A 19,437-nucleotide genomic window follows, 5' to 3' on the forward strand; every position below is an offset into this window, starting at 1 on the left:
CACTTCCATCCCTGGGGCTCGCTGCAGGAGGAAGTGGAGGAGTGCGCTGGGCCAGGGGGAGGGGACTGGGTGGGGGTGGAGCTTATCCCAGCCCCGCCCACTGAACCAGGTGGCGGAGGGGTTCAGCACCAGAAGGGAGGGGCAGCTCCTCCCTTTAAACTCCAAGGTGACCTCCATGGCCTGGGGCAGCCAGAAGGAACATCCTGCGCAGGGTGGCTGCAGGGTGGGGGGGTGGCTGCAGGGTGGGGGTGGTGGCGCAGGGCCAGGCTCAGTGAAAGAGGCATGACCTGGGGGGTGGGGTCAGCAGAGATCAGGCCCAGCTCCTACTTCCTGGACAGGTGGAAACCTGGGGCCTGCATTTTCCCACCTGTGAGCCAACTCCTGCGCTTTTCCTGGAGCTGCCGTGGGGCAAGCTAGTGACCAGGGTGAGGTGCAGGTGTGTGTGTGTGTGTGTGTGTGTGTGTGTGTGTGTGTGTGTGTGCACGCGCGCGCACGTGCCCTGGTGCAGGTGTGTGTGTGTGTGTGTGTGCGCACGTGCCCTGGGCAGGAGCAGGTGGGCAGCATCGGTGTGTAAGCCCAGCTGCCTGCAGCCTGCCTATTGCTTCTCACCGCTGACCCCTGACTCTCGGGGAGGGCAGGCCAGCCCACCGCCCATTGGTTGCCAGGTACATTTTCAGTTAATTGGAAAAGCCCTGGGCCACGTCCTTGCTTTAGTGACCTGGGGTCAGTGGCCTCAGCACAGTTTCCTTCTGCAAAGTGGATGCAGGCCCTCTACCTCGGAGGCAGAGGTTAAGAATGCTTAGCCTGGAGGAAGGACATCCCAGGACCCTGGGGAGGGGCTGTCACTGGAGACGGGGCTGCTGGTGGCTGGGTCCACCTGGGGAGGGCCAGACCAGGCCAGACCAGGCCAGCTCGGGACAAAAACCCTCCCAGCAGAATCGGAAAGCACAGAGCCCCAGCTGCGGTGAGGCCTGGAGGGGCCTAGAAGGGTGGGTTGTGGGCAGTGAGAGGAAAGCCCAGGCTCCCCCCAGCACCTGTGCCTGCTGGGGCCCCTCCGAGGGGCCTCTCTGCTCAGCTTGGGGTCCAGCCCTGCAGGCCCTGGTGTCATGACCCCATCATCATGACCCCCTCCCAGGGCAGGGCCAGCTGGGACCCTCCCCACCCCCAGCTGGAGGGAGCTCGGACCTGCCTTCTTGCCAAGCTGCTCCTCTCAGGACCACAGACGTCCTCGGTGTTGGTGCCTAGTGACACTCCCCCCTCCAGATAACAGGGGGCCCCATGCAGGAGCCTGTCACACCTGCTCCACTGGGGAGGGGGCGACACCAGGAATGGACCCAGCCCGGCCCCTCCTGTTACAAAGTGGGGAGATAGAGGCCCAAGGGCCCTCTGCCTACTGGTGGCGTCAGCGGGTTTGCGGGGGGCCACTGAGGCTTCCTAGGACCCCAGCCAACTCCAGCAAATCCTATGTCCAGATGGGGTCCAGTGGGAACGACACTGTGGTGTCCCAGCCCTTCCACAGGGGCCTCTCGCCTCGGGCCACCAGAGTGGATGTGACTGTGGAGCAGTGAGGAGCGGGGGCTAGCACCCCTTCCCCAGAGCTGCCCTGGGCACCTCAGTGCCCAGCCCCGAGGGGCAGTGGGCACCCTCCACCCTCCCTGGAGAGGCAGGAGCACAAGGGGTGTGGTTCACGGTAGCGCCAAGGCCAGGGGTGGGCGGTCACACAGCTGGATGGCCCCCAGCCCTCTGTTGGGGGGAGCATCAGGGGCTGAGTTGAGCTCATCACCCCAGGGCCTGGAGAAGACCCTCCCATGTGCCGCATGTCCTTGTAAATCAGTTTCCCCTCTATGGAGAGGGGGACATAATTTACATAAAGGGTGTATGTTCCTGTGACCTCGTTCTCACCACACTCAACATGAGCTTTAGGATCTCTCTGCACATGTGGCTGCTCCCAACCACTAGGGAACATCCCTGACGGGTCCCTCCTGCTGGGAGACCCCAGCCCACCCCGCCCCGCTGCCCTCTATCGCCCCTGGTGGCCGGCACAGGCACTGCGGCCCAGCCCTCGGCCTACACTGCATCCAAAGGCCCCCAGGCCCCTGGGACCCAACGGTGCCTGGGGAACCCCAATCCCCAGGCCTCCCTTAGAGCCCTTGGACCGCCGTTTCTGCCCCTTGGGAGCAACGCTGTGCACCAGTGTTTGGATGTGCAGATCGCGCTTCTCCACCCACACCCCTGCGAGCCCTTGGGTTTCGGTGAACCCCACTCACCTCCTCCCGGCTCTCTGTTATTTGTCAGCATTCCTGACATTGGACCCCAAACCGCTCCCCCCCAGTTGTCACCCATCTACCCCGTCACTGGAACCAAGTCCATTTGAGGGCTGGCCGGGGCCAGCATCCTCACTTTCTGGCCCTGAAGATCTGAAACTGTGAAGGGCTTCACCCATCTTCTCGCCAGATAAATTCCGGTATTTCCGGGGTTTGTTGCCACGTTGAACAGGATCTTATTTTGTATTCTGTTTTCTAGTGGGTCATTGGCGGTATTTTAGAACTACAGATTTTTATAGGTTTTATACGTTTCCTATCAACTATATGATTTTATGGCCCACTTTGCCAAATTCTTATAATCGTGCTAATCTGTCTCTGGCCCTCTTAGCTTTCCTATAGTGACAGGCTGGTTTGTCCCTTCCCCTCAGGTCTGAACACCTCTTACTTCTTTTGCTCACCTGATGGTATGGCCTGGGGTCCTCCAAGCTCTGCTGGGGTCAGGAGGAGTGAGTGACGATCTGATTCTCCATCTTTAAGGGAATTTGTTCATTCTTCCCACGAGGTTTACATGGCCCAACCCAGGTCCTATCCAGGTGGCCCAGCATGACGCAAGCCGAGCCCATGCCCCCAGTTCTAATGTGGAAGGACAGCCAGAAATACAGGCTGTCACATCAGGGCTGAGGAGACCAGCAATGTGGGGGAGGGGAGGCAGGAGCCCAGGTTGGGGGCGAGGAGGCCTGGGCCACTTGCTGGAATCATCATTTTCCCTGCTCAACTAGTATATCCTTAGCACATGTCCATTGCCAAGAAAGCGCCTTTCTGTAACCAGTTTTCCAAGAACTTACATCCGAAAGAGAGCTGAACTTTATCAAATGCTGTTTCTACTTCTAGCAAGACCATCGTGATTTTTCGTGTCACCCAAACACATGGACACATTTTCTGATGTTAAACTGTCCTCTCATTTTAATCAGGTCCAAGTCCCATTGGATCAAGTGGGTTTTTCTAAATAGTTTTGAGAAGCTGACATATTTTACTCAGGCTTTCCGCATACATGTTGTGAGTCTGTAATTTTCTTTTCTCGTACTGCCCTCACCTGGTTGTAGAACCCAGTTGGGACTGGCCTCCTAAAATGAGTCGCATTTCCTCTATTTAATGTTTCTGGAACATCTCACATCAGACAAGTTCCTGTGTCTCAGAAGTCTGGCCCAGCCCCCTTTACCGACACCTGTCCCAGGCGTTCCTGGTGACAGAGGGGGAGGGGGAGCTGTGACTACCATTTGCATTTACTTAAGTTACTAGTTTATTCAAGTTTTTCATTTCTACTTACACTGATCCTGGCATTTTATACTTTCCCAAAACATACCCATTTTTCTAAGTGTTCAAAGTTACTGGTATGTAGTTGTTCATAATATTCTCTTTTATGTCTTATTCTCTGTGTCTGTAGTTAACCCTCCCATCTTCTGTATTTTTTTTTCTTGCTTCATGTTTAAAAAAATCATCAATCTTGTTAGAATATTCTTCTTTATTACTCTTCAAAGATGGAATTTTAGGTTTGTTCAATGTTCCATTATTCTCCATTCGTTGAGTGTGAAGTTCATAGACTTAAACATAGATGTGTATATATATGAATATAAATAAATGAATATAAGCATAGGTATACACAGCATGTGTGTAAAGATGATTAAAACGTTATCATTGCTGTCTTGCTTTTGTATTGGCTTTTGTAAATAGCATATTAAAATAACCAGTTTAATCATTTCCACCTGTCACACCCACCACTGCTTTACGAATCTGAGCCTCGACTGTTGGTGCACGTATGTGTGTATATTTACATACAGTCACATACGGTGCTTTTCACCCTGAAATAGCAAAACTCACGGCCCGGCTTTCTTTCTGTTTACTTTGTATGCTTATACTTCTGTCCTTCCAGGTATGTCTTTTGTAAATAAAATGCTGTTGAAGAATGTTTAACGCAGTCTAGGGATCTGATTTTTGATCATCTGTAACAACTTCAATCAGGCTTTAATCTACTTTCTTATTCTGCTTGACGTTTCCTTCCTTCCTGCCTTCCACTGGAGAGGTGAAATTCCCTCCCACTTGAAAGTTAAACATCCTGCCAGCATTTTTCCGGAGGTCACAGTTTCTTATTCAGCTCCAACTGCACTAGGGTTTGGTTTCCTTTTATCAGTGTCTTTCTCTTCCCCACCTGCCTCAGCTCCCACCTCACCTGGCTTCTGCTGTGATTGTTTTGATTCTCTTAATCACTAGGTCATATGGGAAATGCAGTGACTATCTCACACTTTCCCTTCTTGCTGGGAAACTTCTCTGAGTGTATTTTCACGTCTGGTTCTAGCGCGGTGCCCACCGAGGCCCTGGACACCTGAGAATAAACATCCACTTTGCTTCTCAATGACAGTTTAGCAGGACACATGATTCAAGGCCATGGAATTCAAATTTCAACATCTTTTCTTCAACATTTTGAAATCAACATCACCGTCTTCTCGCTTTCAGTGTTTCTGCTGTGGAGTCAGATATGTCACTCTTGACTCCTGTTTGTTTTTTCTGGGCATTGTAGAATTTCTCCTTGTCACTAGTATTCTGTAAGTTCTTTGGACTAGGGCTTTTTTATTTTATTTTATTTGCACCTTGAGTGCTTTCCATCTGAGATCATCCAGCTTTGGACCTGAGAACTTGCTGTTTTGTGTCAATGGTTTTTACCTTCTTCTTCTAGGACTTCAGACACATGGGTGTTAACACTTCCCTTGTCCATTTCTACCGATCTTTCCTTTGTATCTTCTCTCTCTCAGCCTCCACGCTGCCTCCTGGGAGTGTCCTGAGCTGGAAAACCCATTATTCAGCCTGATTCCTGCCGCCCTCCCTCCGACTCCAGCTCCCACACCTCCCGCTCAGTCCTGACGCTGGTCCTTCTCGGCCTGCTTCTTCCTGCATCACGTTACCACCACCATCCCCAACCCCTTCCAGGGTATGGATTATATTTATGTACCTCAGAGTCTTAACACGGTGGCCCATTAATTCGGTTTCCTCTGCTACTGGCTGTTCACTAGTTGTCTAAGGGGACAGGGCTTTCTAGAACCCACCCTATTTTGCCCCATGAGATCCTTTGCCCTTGGAGGCATCAGCTACCTGGGCTGGTGCTGGAGGGGAGGGGAGAGGGGGCTACAGCCCAGACCTAAGTGTCCGGCGTGACAATCTGGGTCCAGCCCTCCCCATTGGCTCTACCCTGAAGATAGGGCAGGGGTAGGAGTAGGGGAGCGCCCTGGCTGCCCCCGACAGCACCCCTGCCCTCCTCCCCTCGGGGCCATGCTTCCCCCACGCAGGCTCTAGGACTCAGGGCTTCCTCGGTCTCGGGGCCCCATGCCCCTCCAGAGCACCGGGAACTGGGATAGACCCCAACTTTGCTTGTGTGGCACCCCTGTCCCCAGAGGGGCACAGGGGCCAAACGGGCCTCTCTGGTCAGGCGCATTCATGCTGGCAGGCCCAGGAGGCCACCCCGTGGGGCCCACACGAAGCAGTGAACACACAGGCCTTGAGGAAGTGGCTGCTCCTTTCTTAACTTCCTGGGTTTCACATGGTACCGAAGCACCCACCCAGGGGCCCCTCAGGGCCCCGCAGTCCCAAGTCAGGGCTTCCCAGGCTGGGCAGGAGGCGGGCAGCCCTCCAGCGCCCAGGGGTGCAGTGGGCATGTCTGGCTGCCCATAAATACCTTTCCATAAATACGGCCCAGCTGTTTCCAGGTAAACAGGCTGAGCTGCAGCAGTCCCAGGGCCTAGCACCAGAAGAACTTGCTCCGAGGTCAGGGGCCTCACGCCCGCACCTGCACCCACACCTGCCCGCAGTCCCACCCCAGGGCGCCGGTCGGGGGGCTTCCTCCACACTGTGGTCCCCACGCCGGTGCCCCGGTGCTGCAGAGCCCGGCCGGGCAGGGCCTCCCTCCTCGTGGCCAGACGATCCTTGCAGCTGCACGACTGTCCCCAGGCCTCGGAGACAAGGGCGGGGCCAGAGTCCCGGCCCCCGGCGTCCCTCCTCAGTGGTCACCAAGGCCCCTGGGTCCTCTCAGCGGCCCCTGGGAGACGGGCCTCGGCGGGGGCTGCCCCTGAGCTAGTGCTTCTCTGCGCTGCTGCTGAGGCCGGGGCGGTGAGAGGCTGATTGTGAAGCCACTGAAGGGGCAGGAGAAGAGCAGGTCAGCCCCAGGGCAGGTGCAAACTCTCCAAGTTTTCAGAGCTCTGGGCTCAGGACTCCCCTCCTGTCCTTCCAGCTCCAGCCCGACAGAGGGGGGAGACAGCCCAGCCGCTGCTCCCCAGCTGCCCCCCACGCCTCACCTCTGAGGTCCAGGTTCTGGAATGCCCGCCACCCAGTGGGGCCCAGATCCCACGCAAGTGCCCAATCCTCGTCCCTCCTCTGGCCTTAGTCTGCTGGTAACGAACACGCGATGCCACCAAATGCCACCCTCCTGGCAATGCGGGGATGTCCCCGGCCCCCTTACCTGGGCCCAGGGCTGGGGATGCGGTCTCGGGGAACTGGGAGGGCCCACCTGAAGGCAGACAAACATGTTACTGCCCCACCCGTTGGTGGGCAACAGAAACGGGGCAGCGAGGCCTGCAGGGACCCCCACTCCCACCTTGCATGGCCTCTCCCCGCCTCACTCCTATGCAAATGATGGGGCTCTCCCCCTCCCCAAATGAAAGTCCCCAGCCCTGCCTGCCGGAAGAGGGGCCGGGAGGTGGGACTTTGGGCTGGATGGGGAAGAACCAAGCAGGGTCCACTCCAGGACAGGGGGCAGTGAGGCCCTGCCTGTCCTCCTTCCTAGCAGGGCTCTGCTCAAGCAGACGGGGCTTCAGGCAGGTGAACCCCCAGCTCCTGACCCTCGCTAAAGGTCAAGGCCGCCCAGGATGCATGCAGCGCAGTACCACACCTGACCACCAGGTGCCGCCGTGGACAGCATTCATCCCAGCACCAGCCCCCCAGGTTCTGCCTCCACCTGCCCCACCCCCCCGCCTCTGCGGGAGGTGGGATCCCTCCCCTAAAGGTGCTTAACAGTTTGGGGCCAGGGCTGCCTTGACTCAAAAAGATGCACACACAATATGAAGACCATGTCTGGGATCCCCAAGCCAAGGAGCCCAGACTGGAATCCCTGCTCACAGCCTGGCTCCCCCTTCACCCCATCTCAGGGCCTGCCCGGCACAGGCCCCAAGCCAGCCTCTGGTCTCCCTTGGCAGACACAACCTCTTGGTGCTACCTCTTCCCAGGAGCAGGCTGGACCTGGGGGAGGTGACCAGGGGACACCAGAGGGGCACAGCTGGCCGGAGGGGCAGGGCACCCCGAGCTCTGCCTGCTGACAGCACATTCCCCCAGAGCCTCGGGGGCTGAGAGGCCACGGTGCCATCACGGCACCTTCCCCGACCCTGCCCGTGGGTGCACACAGGCACACGTACGCACTGGAGCACAGGCATGCCGGGAAGCACACGTGCGCATGGGAGCACACACAGGCCCTGGCACGCACACACTGGGACACACGCAGGTGCTAGCGTGCACAGACCGGAGCACACGCCTGTGCTACTGCACACACGTGCACGGCGCACCGTCGTGCCCTGGTTCACACACACGCAGGGCGAGGAAGGGGTGGGGCGGTGGGCTGTGTCTGCGCCCACCCATGCTGGATCACCCAGCCCTGCCCGTGGGGTCTCCGCCCTCTGCAGTTTGAGCCCACCCCAGCCGCTGTCTGGGCCTGGAGTCAGCAGGGCACGTCAGGCTGGCCCACGGCCGAGTCCGGCCCCATGGTCCAAGGGCTGGAGGTTCACACTTGGCACATCAGAGGCCTGCAGATGCCACGGGCACCGCGCCGGGCTGGTGACCTTTGGCCCAGCCAGCACAGGGTCCTCCCTCTGCTCCCCCGAGCCTGACTCACCCTGCTGGCACATAGGCCCCATGTAGCCGTCCACGCAGTGGCACTGCCCACTGACAGCGTCGCAGTCAGCCCCACCCCCGCAGGAGCAGCGCAAGGCACAGCCTGGCCCGAAGAAGCCCCTGCTGCAGCCTGAGGGCACAAGACGCGGGAGAGACGGGCCTGAGTGCCACTCCTGTCTGCCTGGGGCCGGGACCCCAGGCTTCGGGCCACCCCGTGGGGGATGTGCGGGAGCAAGGACCTGGGGCCTTAGCTTCCCTGTCCTGCAGGAGCTCTCACGTGGGAAAGCGCCAGGCGCCAGGCACGGGCCCAGAATCACTGCCCCGCCTTCCCGCCCAGCCCCCCGCCGGCAAAGGGGAGCTGGCGGTCAGCGATGCTCCCTCCAGGGCAAGACGGCCGAGAGCCAGGAGGACGTGTGTGGAGCCCCCAGGGCCGGCGCCTCCTCCCCTGGCACGTCTGGGATGCTGGCGCGTTTCCTTCCCACCTAACTGGGGCCTCTCTCTAGGACTGCAGCCCACACTCAAGGGAGAGGCTATCTGGGGACTCAAGTGGGGGCCAGAGGGCAGGACTGGCCTTGACAGCCCCAAGCAGGAGCTCCGTGCTGGGGCCCCTGCAGAGGGACGGGTTGGGCACGGTGCCCAGGCCACACCGTGGCACAGATGGGGCTCCATCAACACGGTCCATACCACTGACAGAGACCCGCACCCATGCCCCCCACCAAGCGGGACCCCAGACTCACCCAGGTCACAGGTGGCCCCCGTGAGCCCCGGGGGGCATAGGCAGTGGCCGGTGACCGGGTCACAGGGCACCCCGTCCTCGCAGTCACACTGCCGGCTGCAGCCTTCTCCAAACGAGCCCGGCTCACACCCTGGTGGGGGCAGCGGGCTTAGCATCACCTGTCCCGCACCCAGGGTGAGGGGCCGGATGGGAGCACGTGGGCGCACGGGGCACTCACCCTTCTCGCAGAACTGGCCGCGGAAGCCGGCAGGGCAGAGACACCTGCCACTGACGGGGTCGCAGGGGGCGCCGTGCTGACACTCGCACGTCCCCCGGCAGCCAGCCCCGTGGAAGCCAGGGGGACAGGCTGAGGGAGACCCGGGTTGGAGCTCCTGACTCAGTTTGCCCAGAGTGAGCCAAGGACCGGGTCAGGGGCCCAGCTCCCCCTTCCTCCCACCCAGGCCCGGCCCTGAGCCGGGACCTCTGACCCGGGAGCCCCAACGAAGCTGGGGTCAGGCCTCATCTCATCGGGCCCCCCGCGGGGAGTGACACGGAAAGCGGAGGAGCGGACGCCGGGACAGGGGCCGACCCCACGACTCACGATGCTCGCAGGCCTGGCCGTAGAAGCCGGGGCCGCAGTGGCAGGCGCCCGACGAGGGCTCACAGGCGCCGTGGTTGCGGCAGGAGCACTGCAGGCGGCAGGCAGCACCGTAGCGCCCAGCGGGGCAGGCTGGGGAGAGGCCCGGCGGGTCAGCCTCCCGCCACGGGAGAGCAGGGGCACGGCGCTGGCCCCTGGGCACCAGCCTGATGCGCGCGAGCCCGGCAGCCTCGCCCGGCCCTACGGCAGCCTGTGGCCCCCGCAAACGCCCTCGAGCTACGGGCCTCCTCGGGATCCTAGGGCCCCCCACCCCGCCACCACCACACCGGGTACGGCCTCGCTCCCCTGCAGGCGCCACCCCTCCAGCTCACGCGGCGATGTGGCCCCCAGGCTGTCCCAGACGGACCCTCACCCAGCTCGCAGTGCAGCCCCGTCCAGCCCAGGCCGCAGGAGCAGCTGCCGTTGGCGGCGTGACACAGGCCCCCGTTTCTGCAGGAGCACACGTGCTCACAGTTTGCACCAAACCGGTTCTGGGGGCAACCTAGGGACAGAGTCGGGCGCTGCTCAGAGCTCTGTCCCAGGGACGCACCCCCCCAATCTGACAGTCATTCAACAAACACTCCCCGGGCCTCTCAGAACCAGTCCCTAACCCCTAGGCACACACGCGCCAAGAAACAACACCAAAAACGTCCTGCCCGTTCATCTACCTTCCGCAGATGCCGGGCCTGATCGGCACTGAGGAGAACACAGGACGAAAGGGACCAGGGCCCTCCAGGGGCTGTGAGTGCCTGCCCAGCTGGCGGGAGGGGGTTAGGGAAGTCTTCCTGGAGGTGGTAGCACAGAGGAGGCTGGGCAACCCTGCACTCCAGGTGGCCCCTGTTCACACGCTGATTGACCCATGGCTACCGTCCTTCCCTGCGGGCCTAGGGGAGTGTGACCGGCCCCTTGATGAGGACCAGAGGGCGGCAGGGGGCTCAGACCCACCAGAGTGCGGGGCCAGGCCAAGCAGGGCCTTGAGGACCATGCATGCCACCGTAAGCATGAGCCCCCACCACTGTCCCCAGGGACCGCCCCGTCTCCCCACCATGGGCTGTGCTCTAGGCCTCCCTCTAGGTGGGGTCCCTGGCCACTGGGCCCGGTAGAAAGGCCAGAGGGACCCCATCCCAAGAGGACATCAGCCAGAAGGCTGGCTCCGTCCTCAGACGAAACAGCCGCCTGACCCCTCCTGCTGGGGGGGGGGGGCTCTGGGTCAGAATGTGTTCATCCCCCACTGGCCACAGGTCACTTGATGGCCTGGGCCTTGGGGTCACAGGTCAAGGCAAGGCATGGGGTGCTATTGGATGACCCGATGACCCGAGTGGGCGCTGCTGTCAACACAAGCTAGACCCTCACTTCTTATCCTCAGGGCACTTGGGGGATTAACGTTGGGGACCCAGTTCTCCCCCAGTGACCCCAGGGCTTCACCCCATCACCCTCGCCCCGAGGCTGACGGAGTGACACCGTGAAGTACCCAAGGCAGCAGGGGGAGCAGACTCTCACCGTGCTCACAGTGGACGCCGGTCCTCCCGGGGGGGCAGGAGCAGGTGCCGGTCACGGGGTCACAGGCCGCCCCCTGCCCACACCCGCACACGTGGGCACAGCCGGGGCCGAAGCGGCCGTGTGGACAGGCTGCCAGGAGGAAATGGGAGGGTGGCCACTCCAGGCTGGTTCCCCCTCTCTCCGCCGTGTCAACCCGGGATGGGGCGGGATGGGCCGGGGGATGGGGCGGGTTGGGGAGACTCCCGTGTCTGCCCAGATGGGGTGGGGCTGCCTGCTGCCACGCCCCCTGCCCGCTGGCTCTGCTGGGGGCCGGCCTACGCTGCCGCGAGTGACTCACGGTGGCCCCCACCCACCCCGCCAGCCCAGCCAGGATTCCAGATGATTGGAAAGGTCCCACCTGGCTCAGGGAAAGGCCCTTCTCTCGGCAGGATGCCCGGCTGGCCTCTGCATGGCCCCTGGTGGACACGGCCTGAGCCGGGGGCACAGCACACAGCCAGGCAGAGCTGGCCGGCAGGGATGCTTTGGTCACACGGAACCCCCAGCTTAGCCCAGCCTGCAGCCAGGCCCCGGGGGGCGGGCCCAAGAAGGGGGGTGGTCAGGGGCTGTCCTGCCCGCAGGCTGGCCACTCACCGAGGCCGCAGTCGCTTCCGAGGAACCCAGAGGGGCAGTGGCAGGCCCCTGTGGCCGCGTCACAGGAGCCCCCGTTAAGACACCCACACAGCTGCTCACAGCCGGGCCCGAACCGCCCGGGCGGGCACCCTGCAGGGGGAGGGGCCAGCTGCCAGGGGCCGGGGGGCTCCAAAGGCCCTGACCTCCCACCTCCCACGTCATCCTTCCCGAGGGCCCAGCGGGCGGCATGGGCAGCACCGTGGTAGCCAGCGGCACACACGCAGGCCCCCGAGGCAGGGTGGCAGGCCTGGTTCTCGCCGGGGCACTGGCACTTCTGCCCACAGCTCTCCCCAAAGGCGCCGGGCGGGCAGGCTGGGGTGAGGAGGCAGGGGGTCAGTGCCGGCCCTGCCTGGAGCAAGCGTCCTCCCGGGAGTCACCTCCCGGAGCCCCTCCTGCGGGTAGAGGTTTGGGGCCCAGCACAGGGGCACGTGTGGCCTGAGCCACCCCCTGCCCCAGGGCCCGCCCAGGTTGGTCACCTACCCTGCTCACAGCCGGGCCCAGTGAAGCCTGGGGGACAGTGACACTCCCCGGTGACGTGGTGGCAGGCAACGCCGGGTGGGCACTGGCAGCGCTGGGCACAGGCCTCTCCAAACCAGCCGGGCGGGCAGGCTGCAGGGGAGCGTGGGCCCGGAGGGGTCACCGTGTGAAGGGCCCAACCCCACCCGGAGCACCAGCGGAGCTGGGGGCTCACCATTCTCACACCGCAAGCCCCTCAATCCCGGCGGGCAGAGGCATGCCCCGGTGACGTGGTGGCAGGTGGCCCCCCGCCGGCAGGCACAGTGCCCCTCACAGCGAACCCCGAACGTGCCCTTGGGACAGGCTGCGGGGAAAGAGGCGGGCGGGCGGGCGGGTGGCTGAGTCCTGCTCGGGGCGGCCCTGGGAGCTCAGCCCACAGCCCTGCCCCCTGCCTGGCAACTGCCCACCCCGGGGACGCCTCCACACCCTGGCGTGAGCTGAGGCCACACTGGAGGGGGCCCTAACCCGCCCCACTCACGGCTCTGGCACTTGTCCCCGGTCCAGCCGGCCGGGCAGAGGCAGTGGCCTGTGTGCCGGTCACAGAGGCCGCCGTGGAGGCACCCGCAGACATGCTGGCAGCCGGCTCCGAAGAACCCCGGGAGGCACTCTGCAGAGGCGGGGACATGTGAGGAGACCGGTGAGGGTCCAGCCCTGGAGCAGGGCGATGCCCCTGGGACCCAGGACACCCCCGCCCCGCCCCTGCTTCCTGCACTCAGAGCCTCGGATCCTGTGTCCTTGGGAAGGAGGGGTGCCCAGTGGGCTGGTCACACTGCAGGCCACACCCCAGGACCCTGACCCCCAACACCAGGCAACCACAGGGGGAGGGGGCTGCACCGAGGCACACTGGGGCGCTGGCCCTGGGTTCCAGACCCCCAGGGTCCCTCCTTCCTCCTCCGCCCGCCCAGCGCTCACCCTTCTCACAGGCCAGCCCAGCCCAGCCCTCTGGGCAGGTGCAGTGGCCTGAGACAGGGTCACAGGTGCCCTGGTTCTGGCAGAGGCAGGAATGCTGACAGTCCTCGCCGTAGAGGCCCGCGGGACAGGCTGGGGACGGAGAGAGAAGTGACTTGCAGCATCCCCGCCAGCCAGGCAGGGGGCCTGAGCCCTCGGAGGGCCAGCCCACTGGATCTGCAGGCCCGCCCCAAAGGGCAGGGACCTAGGGCTGCCTCTAGGAGGACCTGCTCCAGGGCTCCCCAGGCCCACCTGCCCAGCCTCAGGGGGCTCAGGGCTGAAGGGTGTGGTCCTAAGCCTTCCTCCCCTCCCCAGGTGCCCCATGGCGGGGGCATGGGCCCCCGCCCTCCCTGCCCTCCATTCCCAGCGAGCTGTATGCCCACCTCGCGCCCCACACCATGTGACCTTGCACGGCCCAGGGAGGGGCAAGCACGTTGCCTGGCCCCAGACTCCTGGGCAGGGCTTACCCTGTAGGCAGGTGGGCCCCATCCAGCCAGGGCCACAGCGACACTGCCCATGGACAGGATCACAGGAGGCCCCATTAAAGCAGGAGCAGGCCTGGCTGCAGTTGTGGCCGTACGTGTGGGCTGGGCAAGCTGCAGGAGAGAGGGGCGGTCATGGGCCGGGGGAACGGACCCCGGGAGGGGCTGCAGCAGATGGTCCCAGGCTGCTGTGGTCCATCTGCCCCTCCCTCTGGCCTGGGCACCAGTCAGGGTGGCCACAGATAAGGGCTGACCCTAACCCTAATGGGCAGCACCCAGGGCTGATGGGGGCCTCACGCACTCTGGGCACAGCGGGGGCCCCGGCGGCCAGCAGGGCAGAGGCAGGAGCCGTTCGCGGCGTCGCAGGGCACCCCGGTGCTGCAGTCACAGGCGCGGTGGCAGTCCACTCCAAAGAAGCCGGCCGGGCAGGCTGCAGGCAGGGGGCGGTGATGGGAGATGGCCAGGGGTCATGGGTCCCCACCCACACGCCCGGCCACCCCGGCCTGCACCCTGGCTCACCGCGCTCACAGAAGGTTCCCCTCCAGCCGGCCGGGCAGGTGCAGGCCCCGCTGACATGGTCACAGGCTGCCCCGTGCTCACACTGGCACTGCCGCCCACAGCCCGGCCCGAAGTAGCCCTGGGGACACCCTGAGACACCAGACCATCAGCTGGGGGGACGGTGGGCCTGACCCAATCCTCCCCAGGCGTCCACCACCACCGGGCCAGGGCCCGGGACTGTGGGGCGGGAGAAGCCCCTCCATACCCAAGGCCTCTGCAACCGTCCCCCAGCTAGGAACCGAGCCCCGAGCCCTGGGGAGGAGGGAGCCCCAGGCCCACCCAGACCCACCAACCCGGCCAGGGCAAGGCCCTCGGTCCTTAGCAGACATCTTCCTCCCCTCCTCCAGGTGCCAGGTGTCCTGTGGGGTGCAACTGCCCCACCTCTCCCTGCTGTTCCAGGTGGGCCTTCTGCTGGGCCCAGGCAGGTGGCAGGGTGGAGCCTGGTCCAGGCCGGGGAGGGAGGGGGGTGGGCTCAGGCAAGGAGACTCCCTGTTTGTCCGCGGACAGGAGGGCAGGACTAGGTCCCCGACACTTGGGCATGTGCACGTGTGCGTATGCATGTGTGTGCACGTGTGCATGTGTGTGCACGTGCCGGTGTGCATGTGTGTGCGCGTGCGGGCTGGGCCGGGACTCACGCTGCTCGCACCACGGGCCCACATAGCCGGCCTCACACAGACACAGGCCGCTGACGGCGTCGCAGCTCCCGTGGCCTGCGCTGCAGTTGCAGGTGTGGCTGCAGTCAGGTCCCCAGTGGCCGCTGTCACAGGCTGCGACAGGGGCCGGGTCACCCTGTGCAGGTGACCACAGCCACGTTGGGGTCCAGGGCCCTCCCCGGGGCCTGGGCGGAGGCTTCCCCAGGGCAGGGCAGGGACGCTTGCACATCAGGCCGCCTACCTCTCTGGCAGCTGAGGCCGGTCCACCCCGGGGCGCAGCTGCAGCGGCCAGTCACCGGGTGGCAGAGCCCGTCGTTGATGCAAGAGCATCGCATCTGGCAGCTGGGCCCAAACCAGCCTGCTGGGCAAGCTGCAGGGAGGGCAGGGTGAGCGTGCTGGGGACAGGGGACTCGGGGCCGGGGGCAGGGGGACATGGGTACGGGACACAGGGATGGGACACGGGGATCGCAGGCGGGGCCGAGGTCGGGGCGGCGGGCACTCACTGTCCTGGCAGCGGCTGCCCATGAAGCCAGGGCGGCACAGGCAGGCTCCGGTCTCAGGCTCACAGGAGGCACCGTGCTCGCACTCCGGGCAGATCTCCTGGCAGCCGAGCCCCCAGCGACCCTCAGGACAATCTAGCCCCACCACAGCCAGTCAGTCTCCCCTGGGGCCTTGCTGGGCCCATCGGGGAGCAGGAACTTCTGTCCCCACCTGAGCTGTCCCGGAGGAGGGAGAGGCACAGGTCACGGGAACCCCCAGCCTCCTCACGGGCTGCAGGCTACAGGGCGTCCACCCCCAGAAAGGGAGCCCCTGCCCTAGAATGGCTCAACAGGCAAAAGGTGGGCACCCAGAGTGAACAGGTGCCTAGAGGACAAGCCACAGGCCCGGGGAGGGCTGGGGGCCGCTGGTCAACCTGTCTCCACGGCTGACAGTTCCCAGTGCGTGCACCCTCCGTGGGCATGGCCACAGGGCAGCCGCAGACGCCCACGTCCAGACCCAAGGCTGGTTGCTGTGAGCTCTCGCAGTTGCTGTGGACTGGCCTGGGGTCTGCAGGGCTCCAGGGCTAAGGCCAGGGCTCCCCAAACACAGCCCAGAGTTGGGGTCCCCAAATGTTATCCAGGCTGGGCTCCCCAAACACAGCCCGGTGCTGGGGTCCCCATATGGGATCCAGGCTGGGCTCCCCAAACACAGCCCGGGGCTGGGGTCCCCAAATGGGATCCAGGCTGGGCTCCCCAAACACAGCCCGGGGCTGGGGTCCCCAAATGGGATCCAGGCTGGGCTCCCCAAACACGGCCAGGAGTCATGCAGCCCAGGGACGTTAGGAGACCCCGGGACATGGCTGCCACTCACCTGCCCCACAGTCAGCCCCGGTCCTCCCAGGAGGGCACAGGCACTGCCCCGTGACCCGGTCGCAGGGGGCCCCCTCACAGAAGCAGGAGCCTGAGCAGTTCCTGCCGAACGTCCCGGCCGGGCACTCTGCGGGAGGGAGCAGAGGGCCTCAGCCTCCACCACGGGGAGCTGCCCGCCTCCCCTGGAGGCCCCACCCTGCCCCGGGCACCTGCCCCCGGCACCTGCCCCCTGCCCCAGCAGCGCTGCTGGACACAGCCGGGGTCCCCTGGGTGACGAGGGCGGTCATGGGAGTGGGCAGGAGACGGGGGACACGGGGCAGGACAAGGAGGGGCCTGCTTGGGCTGACCTGCGTTGGGGAGCGGTGGTGAGGGGCGGCCTGGAGACCACAGGCCAGCAGGGCTTGGGAGGCGGGCAGCCAGGACCCTGGAGAGCGGGGAGCAGGGCTGGCTCTGCCTTCCTCCCACTTTGGTCCACCCTGGGGACCCCCTGCTGGTCACCCCCATGTTCAGGAATGAGAGCAGCCAGGCGGCTCTGGGCCCACAGCAGGGCTTCGGGAGAAAATGCAGGGGCCACGGAGCCTCGCCCCACCCGTGAGGGCTGCAGTGGCTGCTCTGGTGGGCTTGCAGGGCACCGCGCCAGACCTCACACCTGCCCTGGCTGGGGAGGCAACGCGGTGGAGGGAGGGCCCTGCCAGCCCCAGCACCGTGCGGCCGCCCCAGTGCTGCTGGAGGGAAAGCTCCCGGCTCAGGAAGGCCAGCATGGCACCTGGAGAGGGCGGGCTGAGGCACCCTCCACACCAAAGAATCAGAGCCTGCCCTGCACCCAAACACCCAGCGGGGCTGGGAATTGAGGACGCTCCCAGCCTGAGGGGCATGAGGTGTCAGGGGGTGGGGGGGCGCCAGGCCAGGGGTCTCCCTGGGGCCCGAGGTCTCCCTGGGCCCCGAGGTGGGCTCCAGACAAAGGACACACCCTGGTGAACTGTTGCCGTGAGGGCCCATGCCGTGCGGGCATCCACCCACGTCCCACCATGGGCACAGGCCCGCCCACTGGACCGCAGGTGCAGCGCAGGGCACGCACCAGGTGGCCAGGTGCAGCACACGCACGCAGCAGGCGATGGGGTGCAGCACACGCACACAGGCAGCCACGCGGTGCGGACCGGGGTGGGCAGGGATGCCCAGCGGGGCCGGATGGAGCTGTCCCGCCACCTAGGGGAGGCCCCGCTCCACTGACTGGGGGCAGACGCGTGTTTGGGGGTTAATGCTTTCCAGACCTAACAGCAGCGGGGAGCCCATTATTGCTGTGAAAATATGTGTGCCATTTCCTGTGGCTCATCCTTGGGGCCCCGGAGGCTTTTAAAGAAAAAAGGAAAAGAAAGACAAAGAAAACCAGCAGGGAAGGGCTGGGGGTGAAGGCCCTTCCTTGTCTCAGCACACAGGCCGCCAAAGAGGGCAGGTGCAGGCAGGCCTGCCGTGTGCTGGAGTGCAGGGGACGTGAGCATCTGGGGGGACGGGGAGTCAGGCGGAGTCAGGGGGCCTGAGCCCACCAGCTCCTGGGGTGTTTCATGGATGAGACACATGCTCAGGGCTACTGAAGGCCCCTGGGACCACAGAGCCCCTCAGAGCGGAGGTCAGGCTTGCAGGTGGCAGGGTGGTTTCCGGGCTGGGTTCCAAGCCCTACACACTCCCCTCCTGTACCAAGGGGACCCGAGAGCCCTCAGTGGGATCACCCCGGAGGTCTCCAGGACCACCACTCAGTGGGAGGGGCCAGGCCGGAGTGCAAGGGGAGACCCACCCCTCGGCTGGGGCTGGGCGGTGGCCCCCAGGCCACTTAGGGGCAGCTGGGCGGGCAGCTCTGACTGAGGGGGACTCGAGCCGCTGCCCCGGTCGGGGTCACACCAGTCACACGGCAGGCCCCCTCGGCTCCCACCTGCCCCCTGGCTGACAGGTGAGGACAGTGTGCCAAGGGAGGTCCCAACCTGCCTGCGCCCCGTCAGCGGCCACGGCAGCCCCACTGCTCAGAGAGAGGGCTCCCCCATGTAAACGAGGGGCCCCCAGCCTCCAGCCTCGCCAGTGCTTGGTGCCCACTCATGCCGCCCCCCGGCCCGGGCATCCACATGGAGGGCCTTTGGTCACCACCCGCGCCCCATGCCAGCACCTCCGGCCCAGACTTCGCTCCGAGCCACCACCCTCGGGAGCAGCTGCCTCTGTCCCGCTTGCTCAGACCCACCAGGAAGGAGCCCCCTGGCCCAGCTTCCAGCACAAAGCTCACTTAGTGCGTTCTGTGATAGAATGAGTGAGCAAGTGAGGGAGGGAGGGGACGATCTTGGAGAGGCACTGGCCCTTCTCCAGGCTGCCCCGCACGTGCGTGCACATGCACACACACACACACACACACACACGAGTTCCTGCCCTCTCGGGTGCACAGAGACAGGCAGACCTGTGGCTGAGTCACCGCCGCGTGACCAGGGTGGGGACATGGCAGGTCAAGGTGCCGCCAGGACCAGCACTTCCGGTGCCTGGCGCCCGGCACAGGCCAGACAACCTGCACCCGACCCGCACACCAGGGCTGGCCGCTCACCTTGGCCGCAGTCCGCCCCCTGGTAGCCGGCAGGACACTGCTTCCCACACTGGCCGCTGACGGGGTCACAGGCCACCCCCGGGGAGCAGGTGCACGCCTGCCGGCAGCCTGGCCCAAAGAAGCCCGGCTGGCACTCTGCACGGGGAGAGGGGAGAGGGGTCTGCAGGGTTCCGCCGGCCCTGAGGCCCTCCCGCCACAGCCCTGCACTCACCGTCCTGGCACCGCTCACCCCCGAAGCCCGCCTTGCAGGCACAGCTGCCGTCTCTCCTGTCACACGCGCGCGTGTTCCGCTGCTCACACTGGCACTCCTCCGAGCAGCCCGGCCCGAAGGCCCACGGTGGGCAGGCTGCACCCCAGAACCAACCGTGAGGGGGCCTGCCCACTGCGAGCGCCCACCCTCCCCAGCCCAGGGTCTCCGGCCCCATCCACCGAGCTGCGTCCGGGACCCCACGCAGAGCCGCTGGTTTGTGCCCATTCCACAGATGAGAAACAGGGTCTCAGAGAGGCACTTCCCAGCCAGGAAACGCTCGGGATCCTCACTGCCTCCCTCTATACAATCCTTTTACAAAGAGCTGCGAGGAGGAAGCCTGCTTGCTTTTCGCCAGCATCCCACCGCCTCTCGCATCCCAGGTGTCTATGGACG

General features: G+C 64.4%; 1 protein-coding gene across 9 annotated transcripts in view; it reads right to left on the minus strand.

The window, feature by feature from the left end:
- Nucleotides 1-5,811: 5,811 nt before the first annotated feature.
- MEGF6 (multiple EGF like domains 6) overlaps nucleotides 5,812-19,437 on the minus strand; it is a 39,026-nt gene continuing 25,400 nt past the window's right edge. For 4 of the 9 annotated variants that reach the window (XM_068538738.1, XM_068538737.1, XM_068538734.1 and 1 more), the window contains 20 exons: nucleotides 19,006-19,140; nucleotides 18,795-18,929; nucleotides 16,218-16,343; nucleotides 15,371-15,502; nucleotides 15,109-15,237; nucleotides 14,850-14,981; nucleotides 14,176-14,304; nucleotides 13,958-14,086; nucleotides 13,642-13,770; nucleotides 13,139-13,267; nucleotides 12,705-12,833; nucleotides 12,191-12,319; nucleotides 11,672-11,800; nucleotides 11,042-11,170; nucleotides 9,915-10,043; nucleotides 9,506-9,634; nucleotides 9,143-9,271; nucleotides 8,927-9,055; nucleotides 8,191-8,319; nucleotides 6,515-6,816 (listed from right to left, as the gene is read on the minus strand). In XM_068538738.1, the coding sequence (XP_068394839.1) occupies nucleotides 6,515-6,816; nucleotides 8,191-8,319; nucleotides 8,927-9,055; nucleotides 9,143-9,271; nucleotides 9,506-9,634; nucleotides 9,915-10,043; nucleotides 11,042-11,170; nucleotides 11,672-11,800; nucleotides 12,191-12,319; nucleotides 12,705-12,833; nucleotides 13,139-13,267; nucleotides 13,642-13,770; nucleotides 13,958-14,086; nucleotides 14,176-14,304; nucleotides 14,850-14,981; nucleotides 15,109-15,237; nucleotides 15,371-15,502; nucleotides 16,218-16,343; nucleotides 18,795-18,929; nucleotides 19,006-19,140 (2,768 nt within the window). Of the gene's footprint in view, nucleotides 6,443-6,514; nucleotides 6,817-8,190; nucleotides 8,320-8,926; nucleotides 9,056-9,142; nucleotides 9,272-9,505; nucleotides 9,635-9,908; nucleotides 10,044-11,041; nucleotides 11,171-11,671; nucleotides 11,801-12,190; nucleotides 12,320-12,401; nucleotides 12,531-12,704; nucleotides 12,834-13,138; nucleotides 13,268-13,641; nucleotides 13,771-13,957; nucleotides 14,087-14,175; nucleotides 14,305-14,849; nucleotides 14,982-15,108; nucleotides 15,238-15,370; nucleotides 15,503-16,217; nucleotides 16,344-18,794; nucleotides 18,930-19,005; nucleotides 19,141-19,437 lie in introns of those variants that run through there. The other 5 variants (XM_068538743.1, XM_068538736.1, XM_068538742.1 and 2 more) reach the window with 5 other exon arrangements.

The sequence above is a fragment of the Eschrichtius robustus genome, chromosome 3 (genome assembly GCF_028021215.1).
Source record: "Eschrichtius robustus isolate mEscRob2 chromosome 3, mEscRob2.pri, whole genome shotgun sequence".
Lineage (NCBI taxonomy): Eukaryota > Metazoa > Chordata > Mammalia > Artiodactyla > Eschrichtiidae > Eschrichtius > Eschrichtius robustus.